Source organism: Acipenser ruthenus, chromosome 35, assembly GCF_902713425.1.
Source record: "Acipenser ruthenus chromosome 35, fAciRut3.2 maternal haplotype, whole genome shotgun sequence".
In the NCBI taxonomy this organism is placed as follows: domain Eukaryota; kingdom Metazoa; phylum Chordata; class Actinopteri; order Acipenseriformes; family Acipenseridae; genus Acipenser; species Acipenser ruthenus.
The window spans coordinates 9,335,981-9,362,407 of record NC_081223.1 but is presented as its reverse complement, the minus strand read 5'-3'; the positions used below and the strand labels follow the sequence as shown (position 1 = coordinate 9,362,407).

The window sequence follows — 26,427 nt, the reverse complement described above, 5'->3', positions numbered from 1 at the left end:
CCAATGCTTCAGCACCACACCGCTCTGTGCTTTACAGTGCTTCCCAATGCTTCAGCACCACACCGCTCTGTGCTTTACAGTGCTTCCCAATGCTTCAGTACCACACCGCTCTGTGCTTTACAGTGCTTCCCAATGCTTCAGTACCACACCGCTCTGTGCTTTACAGTGCTTCCCAATACTTCAGTACCACGCCGCTCTGTGCTTTACAGTGCTTCCCAATGCTTCAGCACCACACCGCTCTGTGCTTTACAGTGCTTCCCAATGCTTCAGCACCACGCCGCTCTGTGCTTTACAGTGCTTCCCAATGCTTCAGTACCACACCGCTCTGTGCTTTACAGTGCTTCCCAATGCTTCAGTACCACACCGCTCTGTGCTTTACAGTGCTTCCCAATGCTTCAGTACCACGCCGCTCTGTGCTTTACAGTGCTTCCCAATGCTTCAGCACCACACCGCTCTGTGCTTTACAGTGCTTCCCAATGCTTCAGCACCACACCGCTCTGTGCTTTACAGTGCTTCCCAATGCTTCAGTACCACGCCGCTCTGTGCTTTACAGTGCTTCCCAATGCTTCAGTACCACACCGCTCTGTGCTTTACAGTGCTTCCCAATGCTTCAGCACCACACCGCTCTGTGCTTTACAGTGCTTCCCAATGCTTCAGCACCACGCCGCTCTGTGCTTTACAGTGCTTCCCAATGCTTCAGTACCACGCCGCTCTGTGCTTTACAGTGCTTCCCAATGCTTCAGTACCACACCGCTCTGTGCTTTACAGTGCTTCCCAATGCTTCAGCACCACACCGCTCTGTGCTTTACAGTGCTTCCCAATGCTTCAGTACCACGCCGCTCTGTGCTTTACAGTGCTTCCCAATGCTTCAGTACCACGCCGCTCTGTGCTTTACAGTGCTTCCCAATGCTTCAGTACCACACCGCTCTGTGCTTTACAGTGCTTCCCAATGCTTCAGTACCACACCGCTCTGTGCTTTACAGTGCTTCCCAATGCTTCAGTACCACACCGCTCTGTGCTTTACAGTGCTTCCCAATGCTTCAGTACCACGCCGCTCTGTGCTTTACAGTGCTTCCCAATGCTTCAGTACCACACCGCTCTGTGCTTTACAGTGCTTCCCAATGCTTCAGTACCACGCCGCTCTGTGCTTTACAGTGCTTCCCAATGCTTCAGCACCACACCGCTCTGTGCTTTACAGTGCTTCCCAATGCTTCAGCACCACGCCGCTCTGTGCTTTACAGTGCTTCCCAATGCTTCAGTACCACGCCGCTCTGTGCTTTACAGTGCTTCCCAATGCTTCAGTACCACACCGCTCTGTGCTTTACAGTGCTTCCCAATGCTTCAGTACCACGCCGCTCTGTGCTTTACAGTGCTTCCCGAGATATATAAAAAACAATAATTTAAAATGAAAGATTTAGAAAATTAGAAAATCCTTTATTTCAGGACATTTTAGACAAAATTAGGTCTGTCAAGCGATTAAAAAATGAATCGCGATTAATCTCTCGATTAAAAATGTAATCTTGGTTTTAATTGATACAATTACTGCATCCATCTCATTTGTTTTATTAGTGATATTATTATTATTATTATTATTATTATTATTATTATTATTATCATCATCAAAAAAACTACCCAGCATAGAAACACCTCACAATGGAGTTAGTTTATTACTCACCTTAATACATTTCAAATTATACTATATATTTTCTAATCAGTTTCCTTTGAAATGGTGTCCTTTACTGATGTTTCATTGCCATTTTAAAAAAGGGTATTATCTTTTATTGATAGCTTAAAATTCTAAATAAAACAAAGCATTCATTGAGTAAGGGTGTGGCAAAGTGCCCCGCCCCTGTGTGCATTTGTGTGTTCTATGTTGTATGTATGCGTGCGTATGTTAATGTTGGTGTATAGATTGGTACACGGGATATAAACGGGTCTGTGTTTCACGTGTGTTTAAAGTGTAGATTTGTATTTAGGCACGGGGTTGCACAGAACTAATTCACGTGCTGGGATTCAAGTGAATAATTAATTAGTAATTGAATCCCAGCACAACAGTATATATAGATGCACGTTTCTTTCACTCAGGGTTAGGTGTTCGGTGAGTGGAGAACGGGATTGGAGACGGAGGTAATAATAATAATAAGAATAATAATAGTTAAAGTGTTTTCACTCACCGTGTTTGTTCGTCTGTGTGTTGTGCACTGTCTAGTCCGTTTTGTCTGTCTGTTTATTTTGGCGTCAAGTGCCGTGTCCTGTTTTGTATTCCGTTGTTTAAACCTTTTATTTTGTTATTAAACGCTGAGTGCAGCCATTGCACTCAGCTCATCACAACCACTGTCTTTGTTTGAATTCCTTTCTGGTCTGACGCAACCCACTCTGGCCGTCTTTGTGACAAAGGGTTATATTCATTCATTGTAGATTCTATTATAGTATTATACTTGTAGTGCTTTGCTCCATAATGACTTTCTAAATTTCTATGCAAACCTCGACTGCACTCATTGCGTTGCATGCACTTGAACATGGGGCAGCAGGCAGTGAGTTACGGTGTGCTAAGAGGGTCAAACCAGGGGAGTGCGATTAACACGTGTTTAAAAAATGAATCGCCAAAGAAATGAACATGTTAATTGCAGAAGTTAACTGTGATTAACTGACATCCCTAATATATATATATACACACACACACACACACACACACACACACACACACACACACACACACACACTCTGTATATAAGTTGACATTGTGCATCATGAAGCCGTCACATATCTTCTTCACTGTTCACATGACAGCACACAGCCTGGATCGCCTGCTTGCTGTCTGATTGCTGTGCTGTTCGTCACTAATGCAGGAGATCTCAGAGCTGTGATCCACAGGCCTGTCTCTGAAACACACAGACACAAACACACCTATTACAGGCCTCCTTCATTACAATGACCCCCTGTACACAAACACACCTATTACAGGCCTCCTTCATTACAATGACCCCCTCACATCCCACCAGCCCCTAAACTAACCAATACAAATGGAACATGCCCAATTCATACTGTAGCTATTCCACAAGGATCCCGGGCGAGCCCCTGGGAGATCGAGTGGGATGTTTATCCTCACGAGTGAAAAATAACCACAGCAATGTCATCTGGAACAGAGCGATTTGCCCGGTCACTTGCTGTTCAATGCTAGATCTCTCAACACTTCTTGTAAAAAATATTCACATTTGTTATACCCTCGTGGTCTGCCATCTGCTAAAACACCCAGCCAAGCAAATGCATAGAAATATACATCAAATCTACTCACTCCAATGACACTTTCTTACCCTGACCTAGCTCTCTTACCAATGAAACTGTTCCAGCAACGGCTGTTTCCTGAACACACTAGCTTCATTGTCCCATACCCGGCTGTGTAACTCAGACTAAAGCAGCAGCCAAATGCACTGGAGCCTGGTTTCAAGCACAATTTACAGAACTATATAACAAGAGCAAGATATACAGGATGCACACAGGTACCCCTCTTGGATGCAAACTGAGCCCAACCCTAGAGACAAGGACATACATTGAATATGATAGACATCTCCAGTTTAGTAAGAAAGAAGAAATCACAGAGCATACACACATCAGTGAATGGAAGTCTGTACCATAGTATAACCCTATGAAGAAGACATACAGAGACATGTTTTACTGAATTATGGTATTGAAGTTTGTACAGCTGCTATTGGCCTGGGATAGCATGCTTCACATTGTGGGGCAGTTTGGATTAGCAGGAATCTACTTTATTAAACTAGAAATGAATGAAAAAAAAACCACACCCTATCAAATACAGCTTGAAAAGATACCAGATCTACAGCCACGGCCAGAGGGATTACATCACTGAGAAATTTAGGATTGAGATCTAATTAATAAATAAATAAATAAATAAATAAATAAAAATTATATATATATATATAAAACTTAGCTATTATATTTAACATCAAGTAATTAAAGAAACAAATAAATGATATTGCAAAAGTCTACCGGAAGCCATAATAGTAGTACAGTATTTCATGTTAGATTTCGAAATGTCACATTTTTGAATTTGTCTCAGTTTTTAGTTAACTACAAGTGGTGTGTAATTCAATATGTTAACGTTACATTATTCAGCAGATTTCGTTCGACTTTATGAAGCAAAATGAGTTCATTCTATAGGATGATGCAAAACGTGTGCCCATAGCTGTACACAAGTGCCTTTCTGAGAAGCTGTGCAGTGTTACCTGTCAGCCTGCAGGGCTCCTGGCTTTACTGTTTCATACAGGTGCTCGCCTGCGGGACACAGGAGGCAACGTTACAGTCAGTGTAGAAAACTAAATAACTCCATAAAGCTTCCCCGTTGTGCACTACCATTCGCTACACAGGAATCAAATGTGCAGTTTTGAAAGAAACATTTTCATTCAAAGGGTTAGGGTTAGGGTCAGTGGGAGTGAAAGATCACAGTTTGGGGCTCCTGAGGTGCGCATCCAGTAAAGGCCCTCCGTGTGGAGTGCAGGATGCGCCCTATAGCCTGGAGATCGCGGGTTCAAATTCAGGCTATGTCACTGCCGACCGTGACCGGGGGTTCCTAGGGGGCGGCGCCGCCCGGGTAGGGAGGGTTTAGGTCGGCAGGGGAATCCACGGTTCACCGCGCACCAGCGACCCCTGTGGCTGATAGGGCGCCTGCGGGTCTGCAGTGGAGCCATTCAGATCTGTGTTGTCCTCCGGCACTGTAGGTCTGGTGGCTTCGCTGTGGATCCGCAGTGAGATAAACGACAGATTGGCAGGAGCATGTTTCGGAGGATGCGTGTTTCAGCCTCCGTTTCCCGAGTCGCAGAGGGGTTGCAGAGGTGAACCGGGATTTATAACCACACAATTGGCGATTCCAAATTGGGGAGAAAACTGGGGTAAAAATCATTGGCCAGCTGTTTCCAATCACATCCTGGTGAATTTTTAAACTCTGAAGTGTTTTGCACCCCTGTGGCCTCAGCAGAGCTCTTAGATACATGTCTTATCTCTCAGTCAGTGTAATGAGTGAAACAGAAACTGATATACAAAGTGAACCTAAACAACAGGAAGAACGCTCTTTCCCTTAGAAAAGTCTCCCACTGTATTTTTGCAGGTTTTTTTTTCAGTTTTCCCATGCTTTTCCCATTGGTATACTATGCATTTACCATACGTTTCCCCTGGTCTGCCACAGGTATTAATGTGCTTTACAATACCTTGCAATTATTTACAATTACCTTTGCTTTATTGTGTTCTCATTGTGCTTTATTACACTTTGCTGTGCTTATACTATGGGAAAATATTATAAGAGTTAATTGACCATGAATTGTTTTTTTAATATGCTCTCCCATACCTTTACAATGTTTGCCTATACTCTCCCATACCTCTCTGTGCTTACAATGCTTGCCTATGCTTTACATGCTTTCACTGTGCTTTATTACACGGTGCTGTGCTTTTACTGTGGGAACTTTTCTAAGGGTTACACTCCAGACTGTGCAGCGGCTCCAGACTGTCACACTCACTCCTCTGTGTGGGCAGCAGGGTCCCGCTCAGGCGGTCGTTCTGGTAATGGGGGTCCGGCTGCAGGTAAGTGTTGTTCAGGTTCCTAGAAAAAAAATAGGGAGAGTTCCACTTAAAACAGCTGGACCACAGGGATCAGGGCAACTAGTGCAGGTTACATTCAAAGCAGTTTCTACCCCAAGCTGCTCAAATGATTTATTACGTCACAAGAACCTTTATACAAATAACAGCTGACATAGTTAACCCGAACCAAGACTTCAAACGCAGCACAGAAACCAGCTCACACTCCTACCCGAGTCCAGACTTGGGTCCTGGCTACCCGGGTCACAATCCCGTGTAGTGTGAAACCACGTACCTGGGTTAGACCCGGGTTAACCTGGGTCCCAGTGACCCACTCAGGATGTGGGTTGACATGCTTTCACTTCCGCAAGGAACATTTCTGTTTATTCTGTTTAGCCATATTTTTGTTGCTTGAGACACAGCATGTGCCCGATTGCAGCAGGGATGAAGAAGCATTTGCTCTAATCAACATTTGGGCCGACGGTTCAATCCAGGGAAGCTTGGATGGAAGCGTCAGTAACAAGCTGCTTCCGGGGCATTGATACGCGTATTGTGTATTTACTTCTGTCACCCAGGTCAACCCTGCTTTATCAAAAACAGTGTGAAATCATGAACTCGACCCACATGACACCGGGTCCTGCCCGGGTAGGTTCTGACCCGGGTAGAGCATGCCAGTGTGAAAGGGGCTTAAATGGAGATAGGCTCATGACAGAATGTAGGAGACACTTGTACACACAGAGAGTGGTGAGGGGATGGAATGGGTCACCTAGTCATGTTGCTGATGCTGAATCACTGGGATCTTTTCAGACTCAGCTTGACTAAGTTTTGTAAATTCTGAAGCTCACCTGTTGGCCTGAGGCTGCACAGTCTGGTACTGGGGTTCTGTGTCTGGTCTGTCGCTGAGCTCTGAATCCGGGTGTGTCACCACACTGTCACAGCCTGTCCTGCCCTCTGCACCTGGCTCCTCTGCTGGGGGGACAGGAAACACACAGCACTGTGAAATAATGCCATTCATCTTCCCTTCCATGCTCATCCATTCACTACATTGGTATCACATGTGCAGTTTTGAAAGATACACATGATCTCAGACATGAGATCTAGCTTTCAGATAGCTGTGCACTTCCTTGGTCATTTGGAGAGTGACATTGTCCCCCTTCAGGTCCTTCTTCCCTGTCAATAACCAACCAGCTGCTTCCCCTATTGACTGACTTGCTTTCAGCCAGTAACACAGACAATGCTGAGGAGCCTAGGAGGTGCAAAGTGTAGCAGACTTCCTGGAAAGCATGGCAAGCAAACTGAGTGCAGCACCAGAGGTCATGTTGCTAGAACATGGTACAAATTGTTCAACTTCTTGAAGAGATGGGAGAAAATGATCTGGATTTTATTTCCATTTACCACTTTACTGTTTTAATCTTACCCGGTTGTGAGGTCTCTTCCCTGGGCTGGCTGCAGCAATCCGCCCCCTGGCCCCTGTGGCCTGGCTCGGGCTGGTCTCCTTGGGGCTCAGTGGGCTGGGGGCCCCTGCTCAACCTGAGGAGAGGGAGAAGCTGTTACTGGGGTAGAAGGATGGGATTCAAGCCCTCACAAGTCCTCCGAACGAGAGGCTCCCCTTTCATACTTACTGGGGGGCTCCCTGCTGACTGAGCTCTCTGACGACATATGAGGGAGGGGTCTGTCGGGGGGCGGGGCCACTTCCTGGGAGGAGCTTCTGCAGAGAGGAAGTGAGGTAAATTTGTATGTCCTGGTGTACAGGACACTTTAAGAACAAAATAATCCCATATATTTTCTATCTGTTAGACATTCAATGAAAAGGATTCAGTGTGGTCTTTTATCAATGTTGCAGTCCCTCACAACTTACCATGCTGTTGTAAAGTAAAGCAGATTTATACGTCTTGCATTACACTTCTCCACCAGGGGGGCTCTTACAATCAGACGCGGGTGCAAGGGTTTATATATGGAACCAAAGAAGTGACTGCATTTCTCAGAGAACAGCGAGTACATGAGTATAAGGGGACTATACCGTACATATTAATACACATCGCCATCACAACATGTTCCTCAAAGACATGTGGGAATGTATTGCTGTCAGTTACTGTCATGATTTACTAAATACTCTTTGCCTTGAATTTAATCTGTGTAATATTTGTGTTGTATAAAACACACTGATTGGCTTCGTACTGTATGTGATTGAAATGGAATATTGTATAATGTGCTGAGTGGCAGCTTGTATCTCACGCAGCATCTTATACTATATTTTGATATAATATAAAGTTAAATAAGAGTAGTAAAACAGTGTATCTTAATCATGTGACATAACCTGTATCTGATGCACAGTCATTCAGATGAGCGAATCCCATCAGGATCTAAAATGTAAGGCAGTACAGTATCTGCTATAGAGACCACTTGTGAGGGTTCTGCTTAGCTCCGTGAACGCTGGGACTCACGAAGGGCGTGGCTGGCTGGATCCCTCTCGCGTGTGAGTAGCGGCTCTGAGTGGATAGTTTGAACTGAATGGCGTCTGTCAGCTTGTTCACGATGCGCTCGTGAGCCGAGCTCGAGGAGTCCTGCAACAGAGACAGCAGCACCAAACCATGTGTTACTGGCACACAGACAGGATGTTAGCAGCATTGCAAATACAGGAGGGAGACACCAAACCATGTGTCAAGGGAAATATTCTCCAATTCCCTCACCACAGCAACTCCCCCAACAGCTCCGGAGAACTGAAGGTCAGTGTGCGTCCTCTGGTCCCCAAGCCAATCACCTCTTTACACCCAGGAGCTCCACAGCGGATATGAACTACCGCCCCCTGGAGGACAAGGGTCAGCTCGCAGGTGTCTGCTTTGAGCTCACCGGGCGTCTGGCCAGTAGGGGTGAGGAGAAACAGTCCCTGACGACTTTGCCTCCCTAATCTAGCGCCAGAGTCAATGTGAATCCTGGAGAATCCTCAGTAAAGGTTGGCAACGTTGTGCCTTTACCAGGGGAGACCCTCGTCACCCCTGAGCTCCCCTGACAGTATGACTCATCCTGCACACCACACAGTCGTGCCTTTACCAGGAGAGACCTTGGGGACCCCTGCGCTCCCAACTGTGACTCCCCCTGCACACCACACGGTCGTGCCTTTACAAGGAAAGACCCTGGGGACCCCTGCGCTCCCCTGACTGTGCGACTCCCCCTGCACACCACGCGGCCATGCCTTTATCAAGGGAGACTCAAGGCGACCCCCAGAAATGCAGCTTCAGTGGTTGAAGAAGGAGATTGTTGCTGGGATGGTTAGTAAGTACCTTGCTCTTGGACAGCAGAGTCAGCGCTTCCTTGTAATACAGCATTGCTTTCTCCGGGTTTCCCAGGCGGAACTTAGCAGCTCCCAGCCCCTCACACGCCTGCCACTGCCCATGGAAATCTCCTGGGGAGATGGACCATGGGAGAGATGAAGAAGCACTCCTTGAAACAAGAATGTCAGTAACATGCACCCACACCATGACCCACATCCACAGGATGCACCTGCAAAACTGTAAGTGTGACAGACGTACTGTATACACAGACTTACAGGCATCTCCATGTATCCCAAGATTATTATAGGTAACCTCAACTTCTGAAGAATGCAAGTTACTGATCAATTTAGCAAGTTAATGTGTTCAGTTAAATCAGGAGTGGTCAGCTCTGGTCCAGGAGAGCTGCAGGGTGTTAAAGTTTATGTTCCAAATTATCTCTAAATTACTCAATTGAACAAATTACTTAAGAACATAAGAAAGTTTGCAAACGAGAGGAGGCCATTTGGCCCATCTTGCTCATTTGGTTGTTAGTAGCTTATTGATCCCAGAATCTCATCAAGCAGCTTCTTGAAGGATCCCAGAGTATCAGCTTCAACAACATTACTGGGAAGTTGGTTCCAGATTCCCATGATTCTCTGTGTTAAAAAGTGCTATTTTCTGTTCTGAATGCCCCTTTATCTTATCTCCACTTGTGACCCCTGGTCCTTGTTTCTTTTTTTCATGGCGAAAAAGTCCCTTGGGTTGACATTGTCAATACCTTTTAGGATTTTGAATGTTTGAATCAGATCGCCGTGTAGTCTTCTTTGTTCAAGACTGAATAGATTCAATTCTTTTCGCCTGTCTGCATATGACATGTCTTTTAAACCCAGAATAGCTAGTCAAAATGAAATTGTTCCAAGTCATTCGAAATTGATGATTAAGGGTTACCTATAAAACCTGCTGGATTATGACTCTCCAGGACCAGGGCTGGCCACCCCTGGGATAAGCGATCTCTTGACTGGTTTAAAGATGTAAGTGTGACATATGAAAATACAGACCATATATCCTCAGATTATTACACACATTGCAACTTGTGGTAAAGAGTGCCCTTACCAAGTTTCACTGCAATTGGATAAGCGTTGCCTCTATATGTTAAAGCAGGTTAAACAGTAAGGTACAAGATTGTGCAACAGGTATTAAAGATCAGATCAGTATGGGTGAGAAATATGGTGAAAAAGTCTGAAAAATTTAACAGAAAATGTATAAGGGATGGTAGCTGTGCTACTGAGAGATCTGAAAGGTTTTATATTTGCCCCTTGTCCTACTGTATATTCTACAGTGGTCCTCAAAACTGTGACCATGGGCAGTTTTGTGCCACACTGCAATGTTGATGTACAGGGAGGGGCATTGTAGTCAATAAAATCTACTGCTCTGTGCTGCCAATCTCTGCTGGAGTTTGATAAATCTGCATTTTATGCCACACTATGTCAAGAGACATCGCTCTTATGAGAAACACATGTTTATAAAACACTGAGGGCAGCTGCATTACGAGCAGCAGCCTGACTTTCTCATCAGTTCTGTGGAAGCTGTTGTGTTCCGTGCGTACCGGTGTCTCGGAACGCTTGCAGTGCGTGGAGGTAATTCTCCGCAGAGTCTTCATGCTCTTCCAGTTGGCTCAGAGCAAACGCCAGGTTACAGAAGCACTGCCCCTGAGCGCTGCGGTTCCCCCGGGAGCCTGTAGGGGGCAGGAGAACCCACTCAGAACACACAAAAACAAACATAGAAATCATGCAAGGCATGTCGTCCTATAACTAACAGTGCTGCATTTAGAAAAACTACGTCATGAACTCCGTGCCACTGGGGTTTGCAATCATTCTGAATATAATAGAATAAAGTTATTTCGTCTGTCTTCCCCTTATGAAACTTTACCAGCATATTTACCATACCTCTCTGTGCTTTACAATGCTTCCCTATGCTTCACCAGACCTCTCTGTGCTTTACAATGCTTCCCTATGCTTCACCAGACCTCTCTCTGCTTTACAATGCTTCCCTATGCTTTATCATACCTCTGTGCTTTACAATGCTTCCCTATGCTTCACCAGACCTCTCTGTGCTTTACAATGATTCCCTATGCTTTACTATACCTCTCTGCGCTTTACAATGCTTCCCTATGCTTTATCATACTTCTGTGCTTTACAATGCTTCCCTATGCTTCACCAGACCTCTCTGTGCTTTACAATGATTCCCTATGCTTTACCAGACCTCTCTGTGCTTTACAATGCTTCCCTATGCTTTACCACACCTCTCTGTGCTTTACAATGCTTACCTACGCTTTAGTGTTCTTTCACTATATTTATCACACTTTGCTATGTTTTTACTCTACAGGTCCTGTCCCTGCCCTCTCTTACCATGCAGGGCTGCTGCCTCCCTGTGGAAGCTCTGTGCCTGGCTGTACTCCCCCAGAGAGTTGTAGACGGCCCCCAGGTTCTGCAGCACTACGGCCTCCCTCCTGCGGTCTCCCCCCTCCCCTCCTGCAGACAGGGGCAAGGCTCGCTCGAAGCACACCGCCGCCTCAGAGAAGCGCTTGAGCTGGCAGAAGCTCAGTCCCACGTCATTGTACAGGTTCCCTGCACATCACAGGCAAACAGAGTGTTACACAGCAAGGACTCCGTGTGCCAGAGTCCCTGCACATCACAGGCAAACAGAGTGTTACACAGCAAGGACTCCGTGTGCCAGAGTCCCTGCACATCACAGGCAAACAGAGTGTTACACAGCAAGGACTCCGTGTGCCAGAGTCCCTGCACATCACAGGCAAACAGAGTGTTACACAGCAAGGACTCCGTGTGCCAGAGTCCCTGCACATCACAGGCAAACAGAGTGTTACACAGCAAGGACTCCATGTGCCAGAGTCCCTGCACATCACAGGCAAACAGAGTGTTACACAGCAAGGACTCCGTGTGCCAGAGTCCCTGCACATCACAGGCAAACAGAGTGTTACACAGCAAGGACTCCGTGTGCCAGAGTCCCTGCACATCACAGGCAAACAGAGTGTTACACAGCAAGGACTCCATGTGCCAGGTTCCCTGCACATCACAGGCAAACAGAGTGTTACACAGCAAGGACTCCGTGTGCCAGAGTCTCTGCACATCACAGGCAAACAGAGTTAGGGGATTATGACATAAAATGTAAAAAATAAATCAGTTGGCTAAACAGTACAGCAGATACTTTCAGTGCACGTAAATCACAAGTGTGGTAACAGTCTCTATAGCAGATACTGTACTGCCATATAGTTTAGATCCTGATGGGATCCACTCATCTGAAGTGACTTTGCATCAGGTGGCTTATAGCAGATAGAAACCATGTCACATTAAGATGTACTGTTTTATTACTTTTATTTAAATTTATATGATAAAAATCTATAGCATAATATGCTGTGTGAGATAGAAGCTGCCACTCAGCCAGCCAGTCAGTGTATTTATTATACAGCTTTGGCCAAAAGTTTTGCATCATCCTATAAAATGAACTAATTTAGCTTCATAAAGTTGAATGAAACCTGCTGAATAATGTTATGTTAACATATTGAATTACATACTGCTTTGTAGTTTTCCATATACAGTACTTAACAAGAAAATGATAAAAATGGAAAAATGTGATATTTCAAAACCAAAAAATAAATACTGTACTAGACTTCTTCAATATCATTTAGTAGTTTCTTAAAATTCTAGGTGATGCAAAACTTTTGTCTATAGCTGTACATCATAAAAAAGAAAAACAAATATTATACAGATAAGATTCAAACACACACAAACAAACAAACAAACAAGACTGGTCACCATGCCACCAGAAACTACAAATGGCTCCACGGTTTGTTTTTGCGCTTGAAAAACGGGTGTGGACCACACCGAAACCTTGAGCCAAGACATACCGAAACCTTGAGCCAAGAAACAGAATGTGTTACTTTAACCCCCCAGGAAGAATACAACGTGGATTCTCTCACACAGCTCACCTCGCCCCTCCTTGTTGTGGATTCTCTCACACGGCTCACCTCGCCCCTCCTTGTTGTGGATTCTCTCACACAGCTCACCTCGCCCCTCCTTGTTGTGGATTCTCTCACACAGCTCACCTCGCCCCTCCTTGTTGTGGATTCTCTCACACGGCTCACCTCGTCCCTCCTTGTTGTGGATTCTCTCACACAGCTCACCTCGCCCCTCCTTGTTGTGGATTCTCTCACACAGCTCACCTCGCCCCTCCTTGTTGTGGATACTCTCACACAGCTCACCTAGCCCCTCCTTGTTGTGGATTCTCTCCCCAGCTCACCTAGCCCCTCCTTGTTGTGGATTCTCTCCCCAGCTCACCTAGCCCCTCCTTGTTGTGGATACTCTCACACGGCTCACCTAGCCCCTCCTTGTTGTGGATACTCTCACACAGCTCACCTAGCCCCTCCTTGTTGTGGATTCTCTCACACAGCTCACCTCGCCCCTCCTTGTTGTGGATTCTCTCACACAGCTCACCTAGCCCCTCCTTGTTGTGGATTCTCTCACACAGCTCACCTCGCCCCTCCTTGTTGTGGATTCTCTCACACAGCTCACCTAGCCCCTCCTTGTTGTGGATACTCTCACACAGCTCACCTAGCCCCTCCTTGTTGTGGATTCTCTCACACAGCTCCTTGCACTCCCCCAGCACACGCTCGATCTCCCCAGCAGTGAAGTCCTGGCTCTGCAGCATGTGGTTTGCAGCCTCCCTGAGCGCCGTGGCTGCTGGCTCCACACACCCTGCTGCCCTGTAGCACTCCCCTGCTCTCTGGAAGCTGTGGGCTGCCATGGCAGGCTCCTGCACAAGAACACAAGAAAAGTTTGGGAACTAGAAAAGGCCATTTGGCCCATCAAGGCTCATCCCTTGTTAGCACACCATTCTCCCGTTCTGGGGGGAACTTATTTAAGAGCACATAATCCAGTATTTTTGTTAAACGTTCCCAGTGTTTTAGATCCTACTACTTCACCTGGTAGGCTATTCCATGCATGTTAACTCTCTGTACAAAACAGTGCTTCCTGCCTTCTGTTCTAAACTCACTTTCACTCAGCTTCCATTATGCCCTCTTGTTTTTTTCTGTGCTAAATTTGAAGTCGTGTCTCGGGTTAACTATCTATTCCGTTTCTGATTTTAAAGACTTCAATAAAGTCCCCTCTTTCCCTTGTAAGTTCGCTGAGAGTGTAGGTACCACACTCACAATGACAAAGCATTTGAAACGTTTAAACCACAATAGATCAGGTTTTCATCTGTTCTTTTTATTTAGATTGTATATGTTTCTAAGTTTTCGTGGCTACATCTAATGAAGTTAAGAGCGTACTTTCTCCAGGTCAGCTCACCTTCATCTGCAGGTGACAGTTTCCCAGCTTCATGCGCGCCTCTGCCTCGCTCCTCCCCCCTTCTCTGCTCCCATACTGCTCGGCGGCTTGGCGGTAGTGCTCGGCCGCAGTGGTGTGTTGCCCCAGGGCATCGTGGGCCGCCCCCAGATTGAAGTGCAGGTCCGCCCGCTTCTCACCAACCCCCTCTCCCCCCTCGCCCGGGGGCTGCGATCGCTGCAGGAAGCCCAGACCTTTCTCTGGCTTCCCCACCTCCACATAGGCAGCTCCCAGGTTGAAGGCACAGGCTCGCTGTACCTGGGCTTCCTTCACCTGGGGAGAAGAGAACATTGAGCAGGGTTAGCAACTCACACTAGCTCTGCTGCTGCACCCAGTCCTGGGGTTCAGAATTCAATTGTCTTTTATTGAAATTACCAGGTGCCATCAACATTGAAGAACAAGCCCTATTCACATCTCTGTAAGGTTAATGTCTAATACACGTAAACAATCCTGTTACTGGTACCATTCCTTCACACTTTACCAATTGGGGTTGAGTCCACCTTACCCAGTGATATAAGTATACAGGCCCCTGCTCAATCTGCTCTGAAGTGATAGCACTGCTCATCACAGCATGAACAGCCATGTCAGTAACAACCCTCTCCACGGCTGTTCATTCAAGAGCTTCAGCATGAAGTTGATGACCATGAGAACACTGAATGATGTATATAGAATAAGAATTAGTGATGAAATGTTTAATCACAATTTGATAACCTCCAGATGTGTGCAAAAATTTAAGATGTGGCATACAGATGGACGGATGCCTAAACAGACAGACAGACACCCCCATATCCCAGATAGAGACAGACACCCCTATATCCCAGACAGACAGACAGACACCCCTATATCCCAGACAGACAGACAGACACCCCCTATATCCCAGACAGACAGACAGACACCCCTATATCCCAGACAGACAGACAGACACCCCTATATCCCAGACAGACAGACAGACACCCCTATATCCCTGACAGACAGACACCCCCTATATCCCAGACAGACAGACAGACACCCCCTATATCCCAGACAGACAGACAGACACCCCTATATCCCAGACAGACAGACAGACACCCGCTATATCCCAGACAGACAGACAGACACCCCTATATCCCAGATAGAGACAGACACCCCTATATCCCAGACAGACAGACAGACACCCCTATATCCCAGACAGACAGACAGACACCCCCTATATCCCATACAGACAGACAGACACCCCTATATCCCAGACAGACAGACAGACAGACACCCCCTATATCCCAGACAGACAGACAGACACCCCTATATCCCAGACAGACAGACAGACACCCCTATATCCCTGACAGACAGACACCCCCTATATCCCAGACAGACAGACAGACACCCCCTATATCCCAGATAGAGACAGACACCCCTATATCCCAGACAGACAGACAGACACCCCCTATATCCCTGACAGAGACAGACACCCCTATATCCCAGACAGACAGACAGACACCCCCTATATCCCTGACAGAGACAGACACCCCTATATCCCAGACAGACAGACACCCCTATATCCCAGACAGACAGACAGACACCCCCTATATCCCAGACAGACAGACAGACACCCCTATATCCCAGACAGACAGACAGACACCCCTATATCCCAGACAGACAGACAGACACCCCTATATCCCTGACAGACAGACACCCCCTATATCCCAGACAGACAGACAGACACCCCCTATATCCCAGATAGAGACAGACACCCCTATATCCCAGACAGACAGACAGACACCCCCTATATCCCTGACAGAGACAGACACCCCTATATCCCAGACAGACAGACAGACACCCCCTATATCCCTGACAGAGACAGACACCCCTATATCCCAGACAGACAGACACCCCTATATCCCAGACAGACAGACAGACACCCTCTATATCCCAGACAGACAGACACCCCTATATCCCAGACAGACAGACACTCCTATATCCCAGACAGACAGACAGACAGACACCCCCCACTCTATCTCAAGAATCTGATCTCCTCAATAGCTTTTGCTAAATAATGTCAATGCCAAGTTTCATGACAATTACAGGTAGTGGACAAAAAAATGGAAACTCCAATGTAAAGTCACTTAATAGGACGTTGGGCCACTATGGTATCCCGCTCTGTGGAGTTCTCGGCGGACCATTTTTGATGAAACTGGCTGCTCGCGCCCCAGGTTGAAATTTGCAGTCAATTCATCTGCAGTTGCTCGCCTGTTTTGCCTTGCACTTCGAATTAATGCACGGATATCACGATCCTGGAGTATGCGCTTCCGCCCACTGTTGCCCTTTGCTGATGATGTCTTTCCTTCGGAGTTCCATGCCGACATCACCTTAGACACCATTGCTCGTGAAACATCAGCAGGTTGAGCTGTCTTGGTCACTGGAGCTCCTGCCAAACGCGCCCCAACAATCACACCTCTTTCAAAGTCACTGAGGTCTCCTCTTGCAGCCATGCTAGCCATAATTATAGGCAACCAGGCCTGTCCAGCATTTTTATACATGACCCTAAGCATGCTGAGATGTTATTTGCTAAATAATGCTTTCAATATACTTGGTGTCCCTCATTTACCCAGGTGTTTCCATTTTTTTGTCCACTACCTGTAGATAAATGGTTCTCCAGATATATGGCAATGTGTGACATGCAGGATTTCATTTGTAAGCAGTAGACACTGCAGTCTCTTTGCACTGCTGGGAAAGGTAATGCTTTCTATGATGCCGTTAGGGGCACTTTCTCAAGCATGGTTATTAAAGAATGATGAGCTCTTCCACACTGGGGAATCCCTCAGTTCTGACTGCTATACAATGAGCTGCAGAAGCACTGGCAGCACAGCAGAGTGCCGGGTGTCAGAGAGGAGACTGGCACAGTGCAGTGCCCTGTATCAGAGAGGAGACCGGCACAGCAGAGTGCTGGGTATCAGACAGGAGACTGGCAAAGCGGAGTGGTAAGTTTCAGAGAGGAGACCGGCACAGCGGAGTGCCGGGTAGCAGAGAGGAGACTGCTACAGCGGAGTGCTGGGTATCAGAAATGAGACTGGCATAGTGGAGTGCTGGGTATCAGAGAGGAGACTGGCACAGCGGAGTGCCGGGTATCAGAGAGGAGACCGGCACAGCGGAGTGCTGGGTATCAGAGAGGAGACTGGCACAGCGGAGTGCTGGGTATCAGAATGGAGACTGGCACAGCAGAGTGCAGGGTATCAGAGAGGAGAAGTGGTGAGATCCTGAGATTGGGATCAGCATATGTTTCTATAAAAACCTAAATCACCTGCAGGGAAGTCAGGAAAGCCTTCTTGAAGCATGCCAATGCCTCCACCGTGTCTCTCCCCAGTAGAGCTCGGTGTCCGGCTGCCGTGAGGGCTTCGATATCAGCCTGGAGCTGCAGTGGGTCCCGGGCAGTGCTGTCCCCCCTCTCCTCCCTCCTGTCCCTCCGGCTCCCCCTTGACCCACGCTCAACTTGGGGCGCCGGGGGTACCTGTGAGGCCATCATTGTGCCAGGCTCAGCTACACCATCAGGGCTGCAGTCTAAAGAGATGAACTACACCTTAAGAGTATCAATCTGAAAGCAGAAATAAAGATTACAGCTATTTGAATGCAGCACTCAATATCCCCACCATTTCTATCATGAGCTGTCAGAGCCTGTCTCACACTCCACCTCTGCTATGAGCTGACTCACAACAAGCTAGTAAAACAGATTCGCTTTTACAAACTCCTGGGTTAATAAACAGTACCTCGGTAACCTGATAGCACTAAAGTGACTGTAGATAACAATGAAAACCTCTCAATCTTACCTGCCCTGCACTTCCATTTGTTAAATCAGTCTCAAGTGGGCAGCTTTGTAAGAAACACATGTTATAGCAAACTTTTTATTTTCAAACGTGATCTCTGGTTCCACACCAGGTTAAAACAATCTCTGTTTGCACAGGCCATGCTTTCAGATAGCGCTGCACTTCCTTGCTCATTTGCTATGAAAATGGTCAGCACCCCTACACTGGAGTCTTTCCTGTCAGTAACCAATCAGCTGCCTCCCCTGTTGACTGACATGCTTTCAGCCAGTAACATGAACCAGAAGACACTGCTGAGGTGAACTTAGGAAGTGCAAGTGTAACAAATATTCTAAGAATAAGGCACAGAAACTGTGAACTTTCTTTAACCTGGAGTAGTACGATATCATGTTTTAAAATGAAATTGCTAGAATGTGTTTTACTGTTATATTTGCCATTGCACGTATATCCGAAGAAAAAAATTAAAAAAAAATTTTCAAAATGTTGTCTACACACTTAGTTTTACTTTATTTTGCTGTTGAGTGTTTATACACGCATGCTTTTCCCATGGTTATACTGTGCACCATGGCTTACCATGTTTTTTTAATATGCTTTACCACACCAATGCTTGCCTGTGCTTTACCATACCTCTCTGTGCTGTACAATGTTTCCCTATGCTTTACCAGACCTCTCTGTGCTTTACAATGCTTCCCTATGCTTTACCAGACCTCTCTGTGCTGTACAATGTTTCCCTATGCTTTACCATACCTCTCTGTGCTTTACCATACCTCTCTGTGCTTTACAATGCTTCCCTATACTTTACCATACCTCTCTGTGCTTTACAATGCTTCCCTATGCTTTACCATACTTCTCTGTGCTTTACCATACCTCTCTGTGCTTTACAATGCTTCCCTATACTTTACCAGACCTCTCTGTGCTTTACAATGCTTCCCTATGCTTTACCAGACCTCTCTGTGCTTTACAATGCTTCCCTATGCTTTACCAGACCTCTCTGTGCTTTACAATGCTTCCCTATACTTTACCAGACCTCTCTGTGCTTTACCATGCTTCCCTATGCTTTACCATGCCTCTCTGCGCTTTACAGTGCTTCCCTATGCTTTACCATGTCCCTCTGTGCTTTACAATGCTTCCCTATGCTTTACCAGACCTCTCTGTGCTTTACAATGCTTCCACAGACCCCTCTGTGCTTTACAATGCTTCCATATGCTTCACCAGACCTCTCTGTGCTTTACAATGATTCCCTATGCTTTACCATACATCTCTGTGCTTTACAATGATTCCCTATGCTTTACCAGACCTCTCTGTGCTGTACAATGTTTCCCTATGCTTTACCATACCTCTCTGTGCTTTACCATACCTCTCTGTGCTTTACAATGCTTCCCTATACTTTACCATACCTCTCTGTGCTTTACAATGCTTCCCTATGCTTTACCATACTTCTCTGTGCTTTACCATACCTCTCTGTGCTTTACAATGCTTCCCTATACTTTACCAGACCTCTCTGTGCTTTACAATGCTTCCCTATGCTTTACCAGACCTCTCTGTGCTTTACAATGCTTCCCTATGCTTTACCAGACCTCTCTGTGCTTTACAATGCTTCCCTATACTTTACCAGACCTCTCTGTGCTTTACCATGCTTCCCTATGCTTTACCATGCCTCTCTGCGCTTTACAGTGCTTCCCTATGCTTTACTATGTCCCTCTGTGCTTTACAATGCTTCCCTATGCTTTACCAGACCTCTCTGTGCTTTACAATGCTTCCACAGACCCCTCTGTGCTTTACAATGCTTCCATATGCTTTACCAGACCACTCTGTACTTTACAATGCTTCCCTATGCTTTACCATGCCTCTCTGTGCTTTACAATGCTTCCCTATGCTTTACCATGCCTCTCTGTGCTTTACAATGCTTCCCTATGCGGGGCAGCAGTGTGGAGTAGTGGTTAGGGCTCTGGACTCTTGACCGGAGGGTTGTGGGTTCAATCCCCAGTGGGGGACACTGCTGTTGTACCCTTGAGCAAGGTACTTTACCTAGATTGCTCCAGTAAAAACCCAACTGTAAAAATGGGTAATTGTATGTAAAATATAATGTGAAATAATGTATAATGTGATATATTGTAACAATTGTAAGTCGCCCTGGATAAGGGCGTCTGCTAAGAAATAAATAATAATAAATAAATAATACAATGCTTTCCTATGCTTTACCACACCTCTCTGTGCTTTACAATGCTTCCCTATGCTTTACCAGACCTCTCTGTGCTTTACAATGCTTCCCTATGCTTTACCAGACCTCTCTGTGCTTTACAATGCTTGCATGTGCTTTACCATGCTTTCACTGTACTTTATTACACTTTGCTGTGCTTTTACTATATGACACTTTAATAATATGCTTTACCATTCCTTTCTGTGCTTTATTACACTATGCTGTGGTTTTACTGTGGGGAAACCTATGTCCGTATATCATCATTATAGCATGAGTGAACACGCATCATAGAATATTTAAAAAGTAAGAAATTAAAATATTAAGAAAAATGATAAAGTATCTTTTTAAGTTTTGGTGAAAACATTGGAAGTCGTACAGAGCACTTAGTACCGTCCAGTAAAGAGCACTTAACTAACGCGTCATATACACGCGAAGAATTGTGTAGTGCCATAAATAAAGACAACTTTTTTTTTTTAATTAAACTAAAGTAAAACAAAACATACCTTTTGCGAATAAATAAATATCCAAGCGTGTTTTTTGACTGACGTTGATTGTATCCGCCCCCAGTGAACGAGCAATATGACAACTCTCTACAGTGTAATGAATGCAGGTTTCCATGTAAAATAATCGGCTACTGCGTTATAAACATTGTACCTCTGTTGCTATAACAACCCCTATCAACAACGACATACAAGACCCGCCCATAAGACGTCAAACAAATAACTGACAACATTATCAACCAATGAAATACGAAAAAAACCGCGCTCCAACTCTTACCACCGTTGTTAAATATGTCACATTTTACCTAATATAAAACTGACTGTGTACACATTTCACAAATACATCATTTTCGGATGACTCATTTATCTGCTTTCTGAATTTAGTTATAAACTATGTGAGTATTTAGACCATGACGTAATGTCTTGTTTGGGATTTCTGGTCCTTGTTGTCGTACAGAGCCTCTTTATTATAGGAGCAAAGCAGATTTCAAGGCTTTAAAACTACAATTCCCACAATTCCGTTCAACGCCCGCCCCCGGGCGCCGCTGGCAGTTACGCAGAGCAAGACGGCGGGATATTCAAACGATACAGATACAAAGTAAACACGGACAAGAGGCAGAGGGGTGCTGTCCGGCATTCAGCGCGTTTGTTTTTAAGTTAATTACACCTGGGGTCGTGTAAAGTCAGTTACCAGCTTTATAAAGAACGTGTTTAGACAGTAAACTGCTGTGTCTGTGGTACCGAAGGCTCCACGTTATTTATCCCGTGTTTTTAATTTCAAGATAAACAACATGGAGGGGGGACAGACTCGCTCTGGATGTAAGTACAGTACTGGCAGGGCAGATCCTAAACTCTTATCAAGCGAGCTTTCATGAAAGTAAGTGCCATTGCACCCGACAGCGTTAAGGGAATGTTTTTTAAATAGCACGTCCTGTTTTAATTATTACAATAATTTGACACACACACACACACACACACACACACACAGTTTGTGAACAAGCCTGTTCTAAACTTACCCTAGATTCAGATCATCAGTGGTTTATGTGATTAACTGAAACTCTAAGCCTAGTTGGACTCTTTGTTAAAAACTTGAGCAATACCAGACAGACCGAGTATGGATGGTATTGAATGTATGATGAACTACTGCTGGGTGAGCATAGGGTGATCTGGCTCATCATTTGTGAATAATCGTCGATGCGGCAGTTTTGAAGTCGTTATAAGATACATAGTTCAAATAGAGAAGAATGGGAACTGTTTTTTTTAGATGTTTAGGTGTGGTTTTATATGGTTCACAAAATGACCATCGAACAATTCGACATAATGTAATAGAACGAATGGAAGGCAATATAAATCGATATGACGTGTACATCGACGCAGTGACCCATATTGAAAAAATGAAATTAAGTGATGGGAATATAGATTCTTGGGCTGCAGAGGTTCTGGCAGCTGTAGATCTCCTAAATAGACCCATACACGTATACACAGACTTCAAGAATAAGGCTTGTTTTAAATACGAAGACACAGTAGAGACTATTAAAAATAAGAACGATCCAATGACTCTTTATACAACAATAACCATTTATTATTTATTTATTTATTTAGCAGACGCCCTTATCCAGGGCGACTTACAATTGTTACAAGATATCACATTATTTTTACATACAATTACCCATTTATACAGTTGTAGTGTATAACAGTTGTTGTGTATTTACAGTTATTGTATTTAAAGACAATGCAACCAGAAGAAAATCTGAATACTGTGGCATAATTAAGAAAGATAATCAAAATAAATCTAAAACAGTAAAAATAAACCAGATTAAAGTAAATAATAAAATGCAAAATAGAGAATTTAACATGAATAGGACAGAGAATTCAAAACAGAAAGATAGGAGACCCAGAAATGGAAATGGTACACTAGACAAGACAGAAGACATGGTATTTAATTTATCAAGTATAACTTTAACTACATCCCAAAAAGCAGTATTGAGTAAAGGACTTAAGTTTATACCGACTAAAAATACATCGATAAAGATAAACTGACCACCAATTTAAGAAAGTTTCACAATATATAGAACACAATTACATCATACAAGAATAAATCATGGATTTGAATATAAACAGTAACAAGTAGTTGTCATGCCGTCAAAAAACCTGTAAATACCTCCAGTGTTTTGATTCAATACCTCCAATGTTTTGATATATAATTATACATATCATTTTTTAAATATAACTTTTTGTCTGCTACACGTTTGTCCTTGCGTATTTAAATGTGTTTGCGTGGTTTTGTGTTTGAGAGCTCAAGTCACTACAAATCGTAATGAAACCTGTTATATTAATAGTATAATGCTGTCCAAAATAGAATATCCATTTCACAAAACAGTTCTTTTGATTGTACAATATGCCTAGATTTACATTCGCCAAAAATAAAAAATAAAATAAAAAATCTTGGTAGCTTTTTATTTATAACGCTCGGTGTCTCAACGCCAACTCAACAGGGACAGCTGCCGAAATGAAAACTCATTCCCCTGTGATGACACTGTGCAGAAGTGGCCGCACCGCACCACAGCAAACAGAACTAGCTGCAGTGTTTGACATTTACAAGGGCTTGAACTAAATACAATACTGGGGTTGGACACAAATAGAAGCAGTTAAAACGTTCTTATACATTGGCTGACTCCTTCATTTTATAACGGCATTCATTAGCTTGCAATAGAGGTGCATTTAGCAGACTTCATATAATTGTGGTGGTAGATGCTCTGTTGGCAGGTGCTTCCATGTATTTAGTTTTTTGCATGAAAATGTTCAGCTTTTAATTGTACAACATGAACTACTAGACAGTCTGGTTTTCTGTTTTAGTCTATCATGGCTTCAGTTGTTTATAAATGCATTCCTAATCAAAAGCAAAACTAGGGTCCATTCTGTGAATCTTGCTGCTGTGGTTTTCATAGTCGTGGGGCTTGGGAAAGCTAAGGGACGCAATTGCACTGCTGTGTCTCTGAATACAGTATTGTTTCGCTAAAGCTGGGTTTGAGCCTAGTCCTCCACACACAGTGCATTAACCCCCTATATCACCTTGCCTCTGTTGTGCCTGCCTTGCTGTTTGGGAGAAACAGCAGGGAAGACATTTAAATACAGGAGGTGTAATACAACAATGAAGACATTGAAAAAGACTTTGTTTCCTTAATACAGTGGAACAAATATGCCTTCTTTTCAATAAGCAGTAGGTAAAATGATAACACTAATGTTAATTAATAAAATGACTTTTCAATAAGCGATCTTCATTGTTTCAGTAATGTCCCACAGCTCATTTACATGTAAACCCATTCATGTTGTGCTTTTGATTCTAAAAGTCATTAAGAGGTGGAGGAAAGCAGTCGTAATAAATGTGTGACAGTAAGTGGTCCGCTCCTTAATCACAGACTGTGTGTTTAGAATCTGGAATTATCATCCAAGCATTAACACAACATCCATTATCATTAACCGCTTACTCCTTTACAGGGTCGCGGTGAGCCGGAGCCTAAACCGGCATACACAGGTGGCAAGGCGAGACTACACCCTGGACGGGACGCCAGTCCATCGCAGGGCACCACACACACACTCACTCACACTCACACAGGGCAATTTAGAGTGACCAGTCAACCTGGACAGCATGTCTTTGGACTGTGGGAGAAAACCAGCACGAACACAGGGAGAACATGCAAACTCCACACAGACAATACCCTAGGCCGGATTCGAACCTAGGACCCTGGCGCTGTGAGGCAGCAGCGCTAATCACTACGCCACCGTGCCGGCCATTAACACAACATGTGTGTGTGAATATGAATTTAAAAGAAAACCAGACATGCTGACACACCATTAACAAGCGATATTTCAATCAGTTGGTAATATAAGTGGAGGGCGAGATTAACAGGAGATCTATATATCAGGTGGATTTCACTGTATTGAATGAGTTACTCTAATACTTGATCCCCGGTTTTCTTGTTTGAAACAGATGAGCGCCTGACTGCGGAGGAGATGGATGAGCAGAGGATACAGAGTGTGGCCTATCAGTACCTCTGTCACCTGGAGGAGGCAAAGAGGTCAGGATTACTGGAGCAGACCCAGTGAAACTCGAACAGTCTCTCAGAACCCAGCTAGCACTAGACTCACTCTTACCTACAGTGAGGTAACATCAGGTAGTGATTATAGATTAGTGGTAATCACTCGCTCATGATTATCCACAAGGGACCAAGAATCTAACGGCCTCTACATACAAGATTGGTTTCCAAATCAACCCAGTTGAGTTTGTTTGGAAATCAACTCTGAGGAAAAGAGAATCGCAGCTCTGATCACAAACTCATTTTGCTGGTTCTGCTCCACATTTTCTGCATGTATTTGTATGTCACTCCGCTCCTGTAAGCCCCTGTGTGTGTGTGTCTGGTGTCCAGGTGGATGGAAGCCTGTTTGAACGAGGAGCTGCCAGCCCCCACAGAGCTGGAGGAGGGGTTGAGGAACGGGGTGCTGCTGGCGAAGCTGGGGCACTGCTTCGCTCCGCACATCGTCCCGCTCAAGAAGATCTACGACTGTCAACAAGAGCGCTACAAGGTCAGCCTCCACTGCAGCCCGCTGTGGAAGCACAGCCATGGGGGAGAGGACAGGGAGAGAGAGAGAGGCTAGAGGGGGAGAAGAGAGGGGATAGGAGAGAGAGGCTGGAGGGGGAGAAGAGAGGGGATAGGAGAGAGAGGATAGGAGAGAGGCTAGAGGGGGAGAAGAGAGGGGATAGGAGAGAGAGACTGGAGGGAGAGAAGAGAGGGGATAGGAGAGAGAGGCTAGAGGGGGAGAAGAGGGGGGATAGGAGAGAGAGGCTGGAGGGAGAGAAGAGAGGGGATAGGAGAGAGAGGCTGGAGGGGGAGAAGAGAGGGGGTAGGAGAGAGAGGATAGGAGAGAGGCTAGAGGGGGAGAAGAGAGGGGATAGGAGAGAGAGGCTGGAGGGAGAGAAGAGAGGGGATAGGAGAGAGAGGCTAGAGGGGGAGAAGAGGGGGGATAGGAGAGAGAGGCTGGAGGGAGAGAAGAGAGGGGATAGGAGAGAGAGGCTAGAAGGGGAGAAGAGGGGATAGAGAGAGAGGCTAGAGGGGGAGAAGAGAGGGGATAGGTGAGAGGCTAGGGGGAAGGAGAGAGGCTAGGGGAGAAGAAGAGAGGCTAGGGGAGAAGAGGGGGGATAGGAGAGAGAGGCTGAGGGAGAAGATAGGAGAGAGGCTAGAGGGGGAGAAGAGGGGATAGGAGAGAGAGGCTGCAGGGGGAGAAGAGAGGGGATAGGAGAGAGGCTAGAGGAGGAGAGGAGATAGGAGAGAGTAGAGGGGGAGAAGAGAGGGGATAAGAGAAAGGCTAGAGGGGGAGAAGAGAGCGGATAGGAGAGAGTCTAGAGGGGGAGAAGAGGGGATAGGAGAGAGTCTAGAAGGGGAGGAGAGAGAGAGGCTGGGGGAGAACATAGGGGAGAGGAGAGAGAGGTTGAGGGGGTGTACTGCAAAAAAAATAATACAAAAATGTAAAGTACTGTATGAAACAATAAAAATCAGTTACAGATGTTTAGACTAAAAGCCTTTTTCAAGTATAAAATACTTAATGTACCGTATGTCACTCAATGTATTTGATACAAAACTGCTTTGGATATTGCAAATCTCTATTATAAATGTAAAAGTATATCTGCAGCAATAATAA

The 26,427-nt window shown here is 45.2% G+C and overlaps 2 protein-coding genes across 4 annotated transcripts in view; one reads left to right on the top strand and one right to left on the bottom strand.

Annotated features, from left to right (window-relative positions):
* Positions 1-226: 226 nt before the first annotated feature.
* Positions 227-20,875, bottom strand: LOC117970222 (tetratricopeptide repeat protein 24-like). 3 transcript variants are annotated; one of them, XM_059007768.1, is made up of 14 exons: positions 20,734-20,875; positions 17,514-17,804; positions 14,204-14,512; positions 13,466-13,667; positions 11,246-11,464; positions 10,444-10,572; positions 8,868-8,989; positions 8,031-8,150; positions 7,209-7,294; positions 7,004-7,116; positions 6,432-6,552; positions 5,529-5,611; positions 4,245-4,293; positions 227-2,882 (listed from the first exon to the last, which is right to left on the bottom strand). In XM_059007768.1, the coding sequence occupies exons 2-14, from the start codon at positions 17,733-17,735 to the stop codon at positions 2,780-2,782; spliced, it is 1,878 nt and encodes a 625-aa protein (XP_058863751.1). In that variant the 5' UTR covers positions 17,736-17,804; positions 20,734-20,875; the 3' UTR covers positions 227-2,779. The 3 variants fall into 3 exon arrangements, with proteins under 3 accessions (XP_058863751.1, XP_058863752.1, XP_058863750.1); XM_059007767.1 differs by having other exon boundaries at positions 228-2,882; positions 6,432-6,555; XM_059007769.1 differs by lacking the exon at positions 4,245-4,293 and having other exon boundaries at positions 6,432-6,555.
* Positions 20,876-21,269: 394 nt separating this feature from the next.
* The window catches only part of LOC117965157 (ras GTPase-activating-like protein IQGAP1), a 36,196-nt gene continuing 31,038 nt past the window's right edge, over positions 21,270-26,427 (top strand). The window contains exons 1-3 of the mRNA XM_059007364.1: positions 21,270-21,549; positions 24,722-24,809; positions 25,158-25,314. Of these exons, the coding sequence (XP_058863347.1) occupies positions 21,522-21,549; positions 24,722-24,809; positions 25,158-25,314 (273 nt within the window). The 5' untranslated portion in view covers positions 21,270-21,521. The remainder of the gene's footprint in view (positions 21,550-24,721; positions 24,810-25,157; positions 25,315-26,427) is intronic.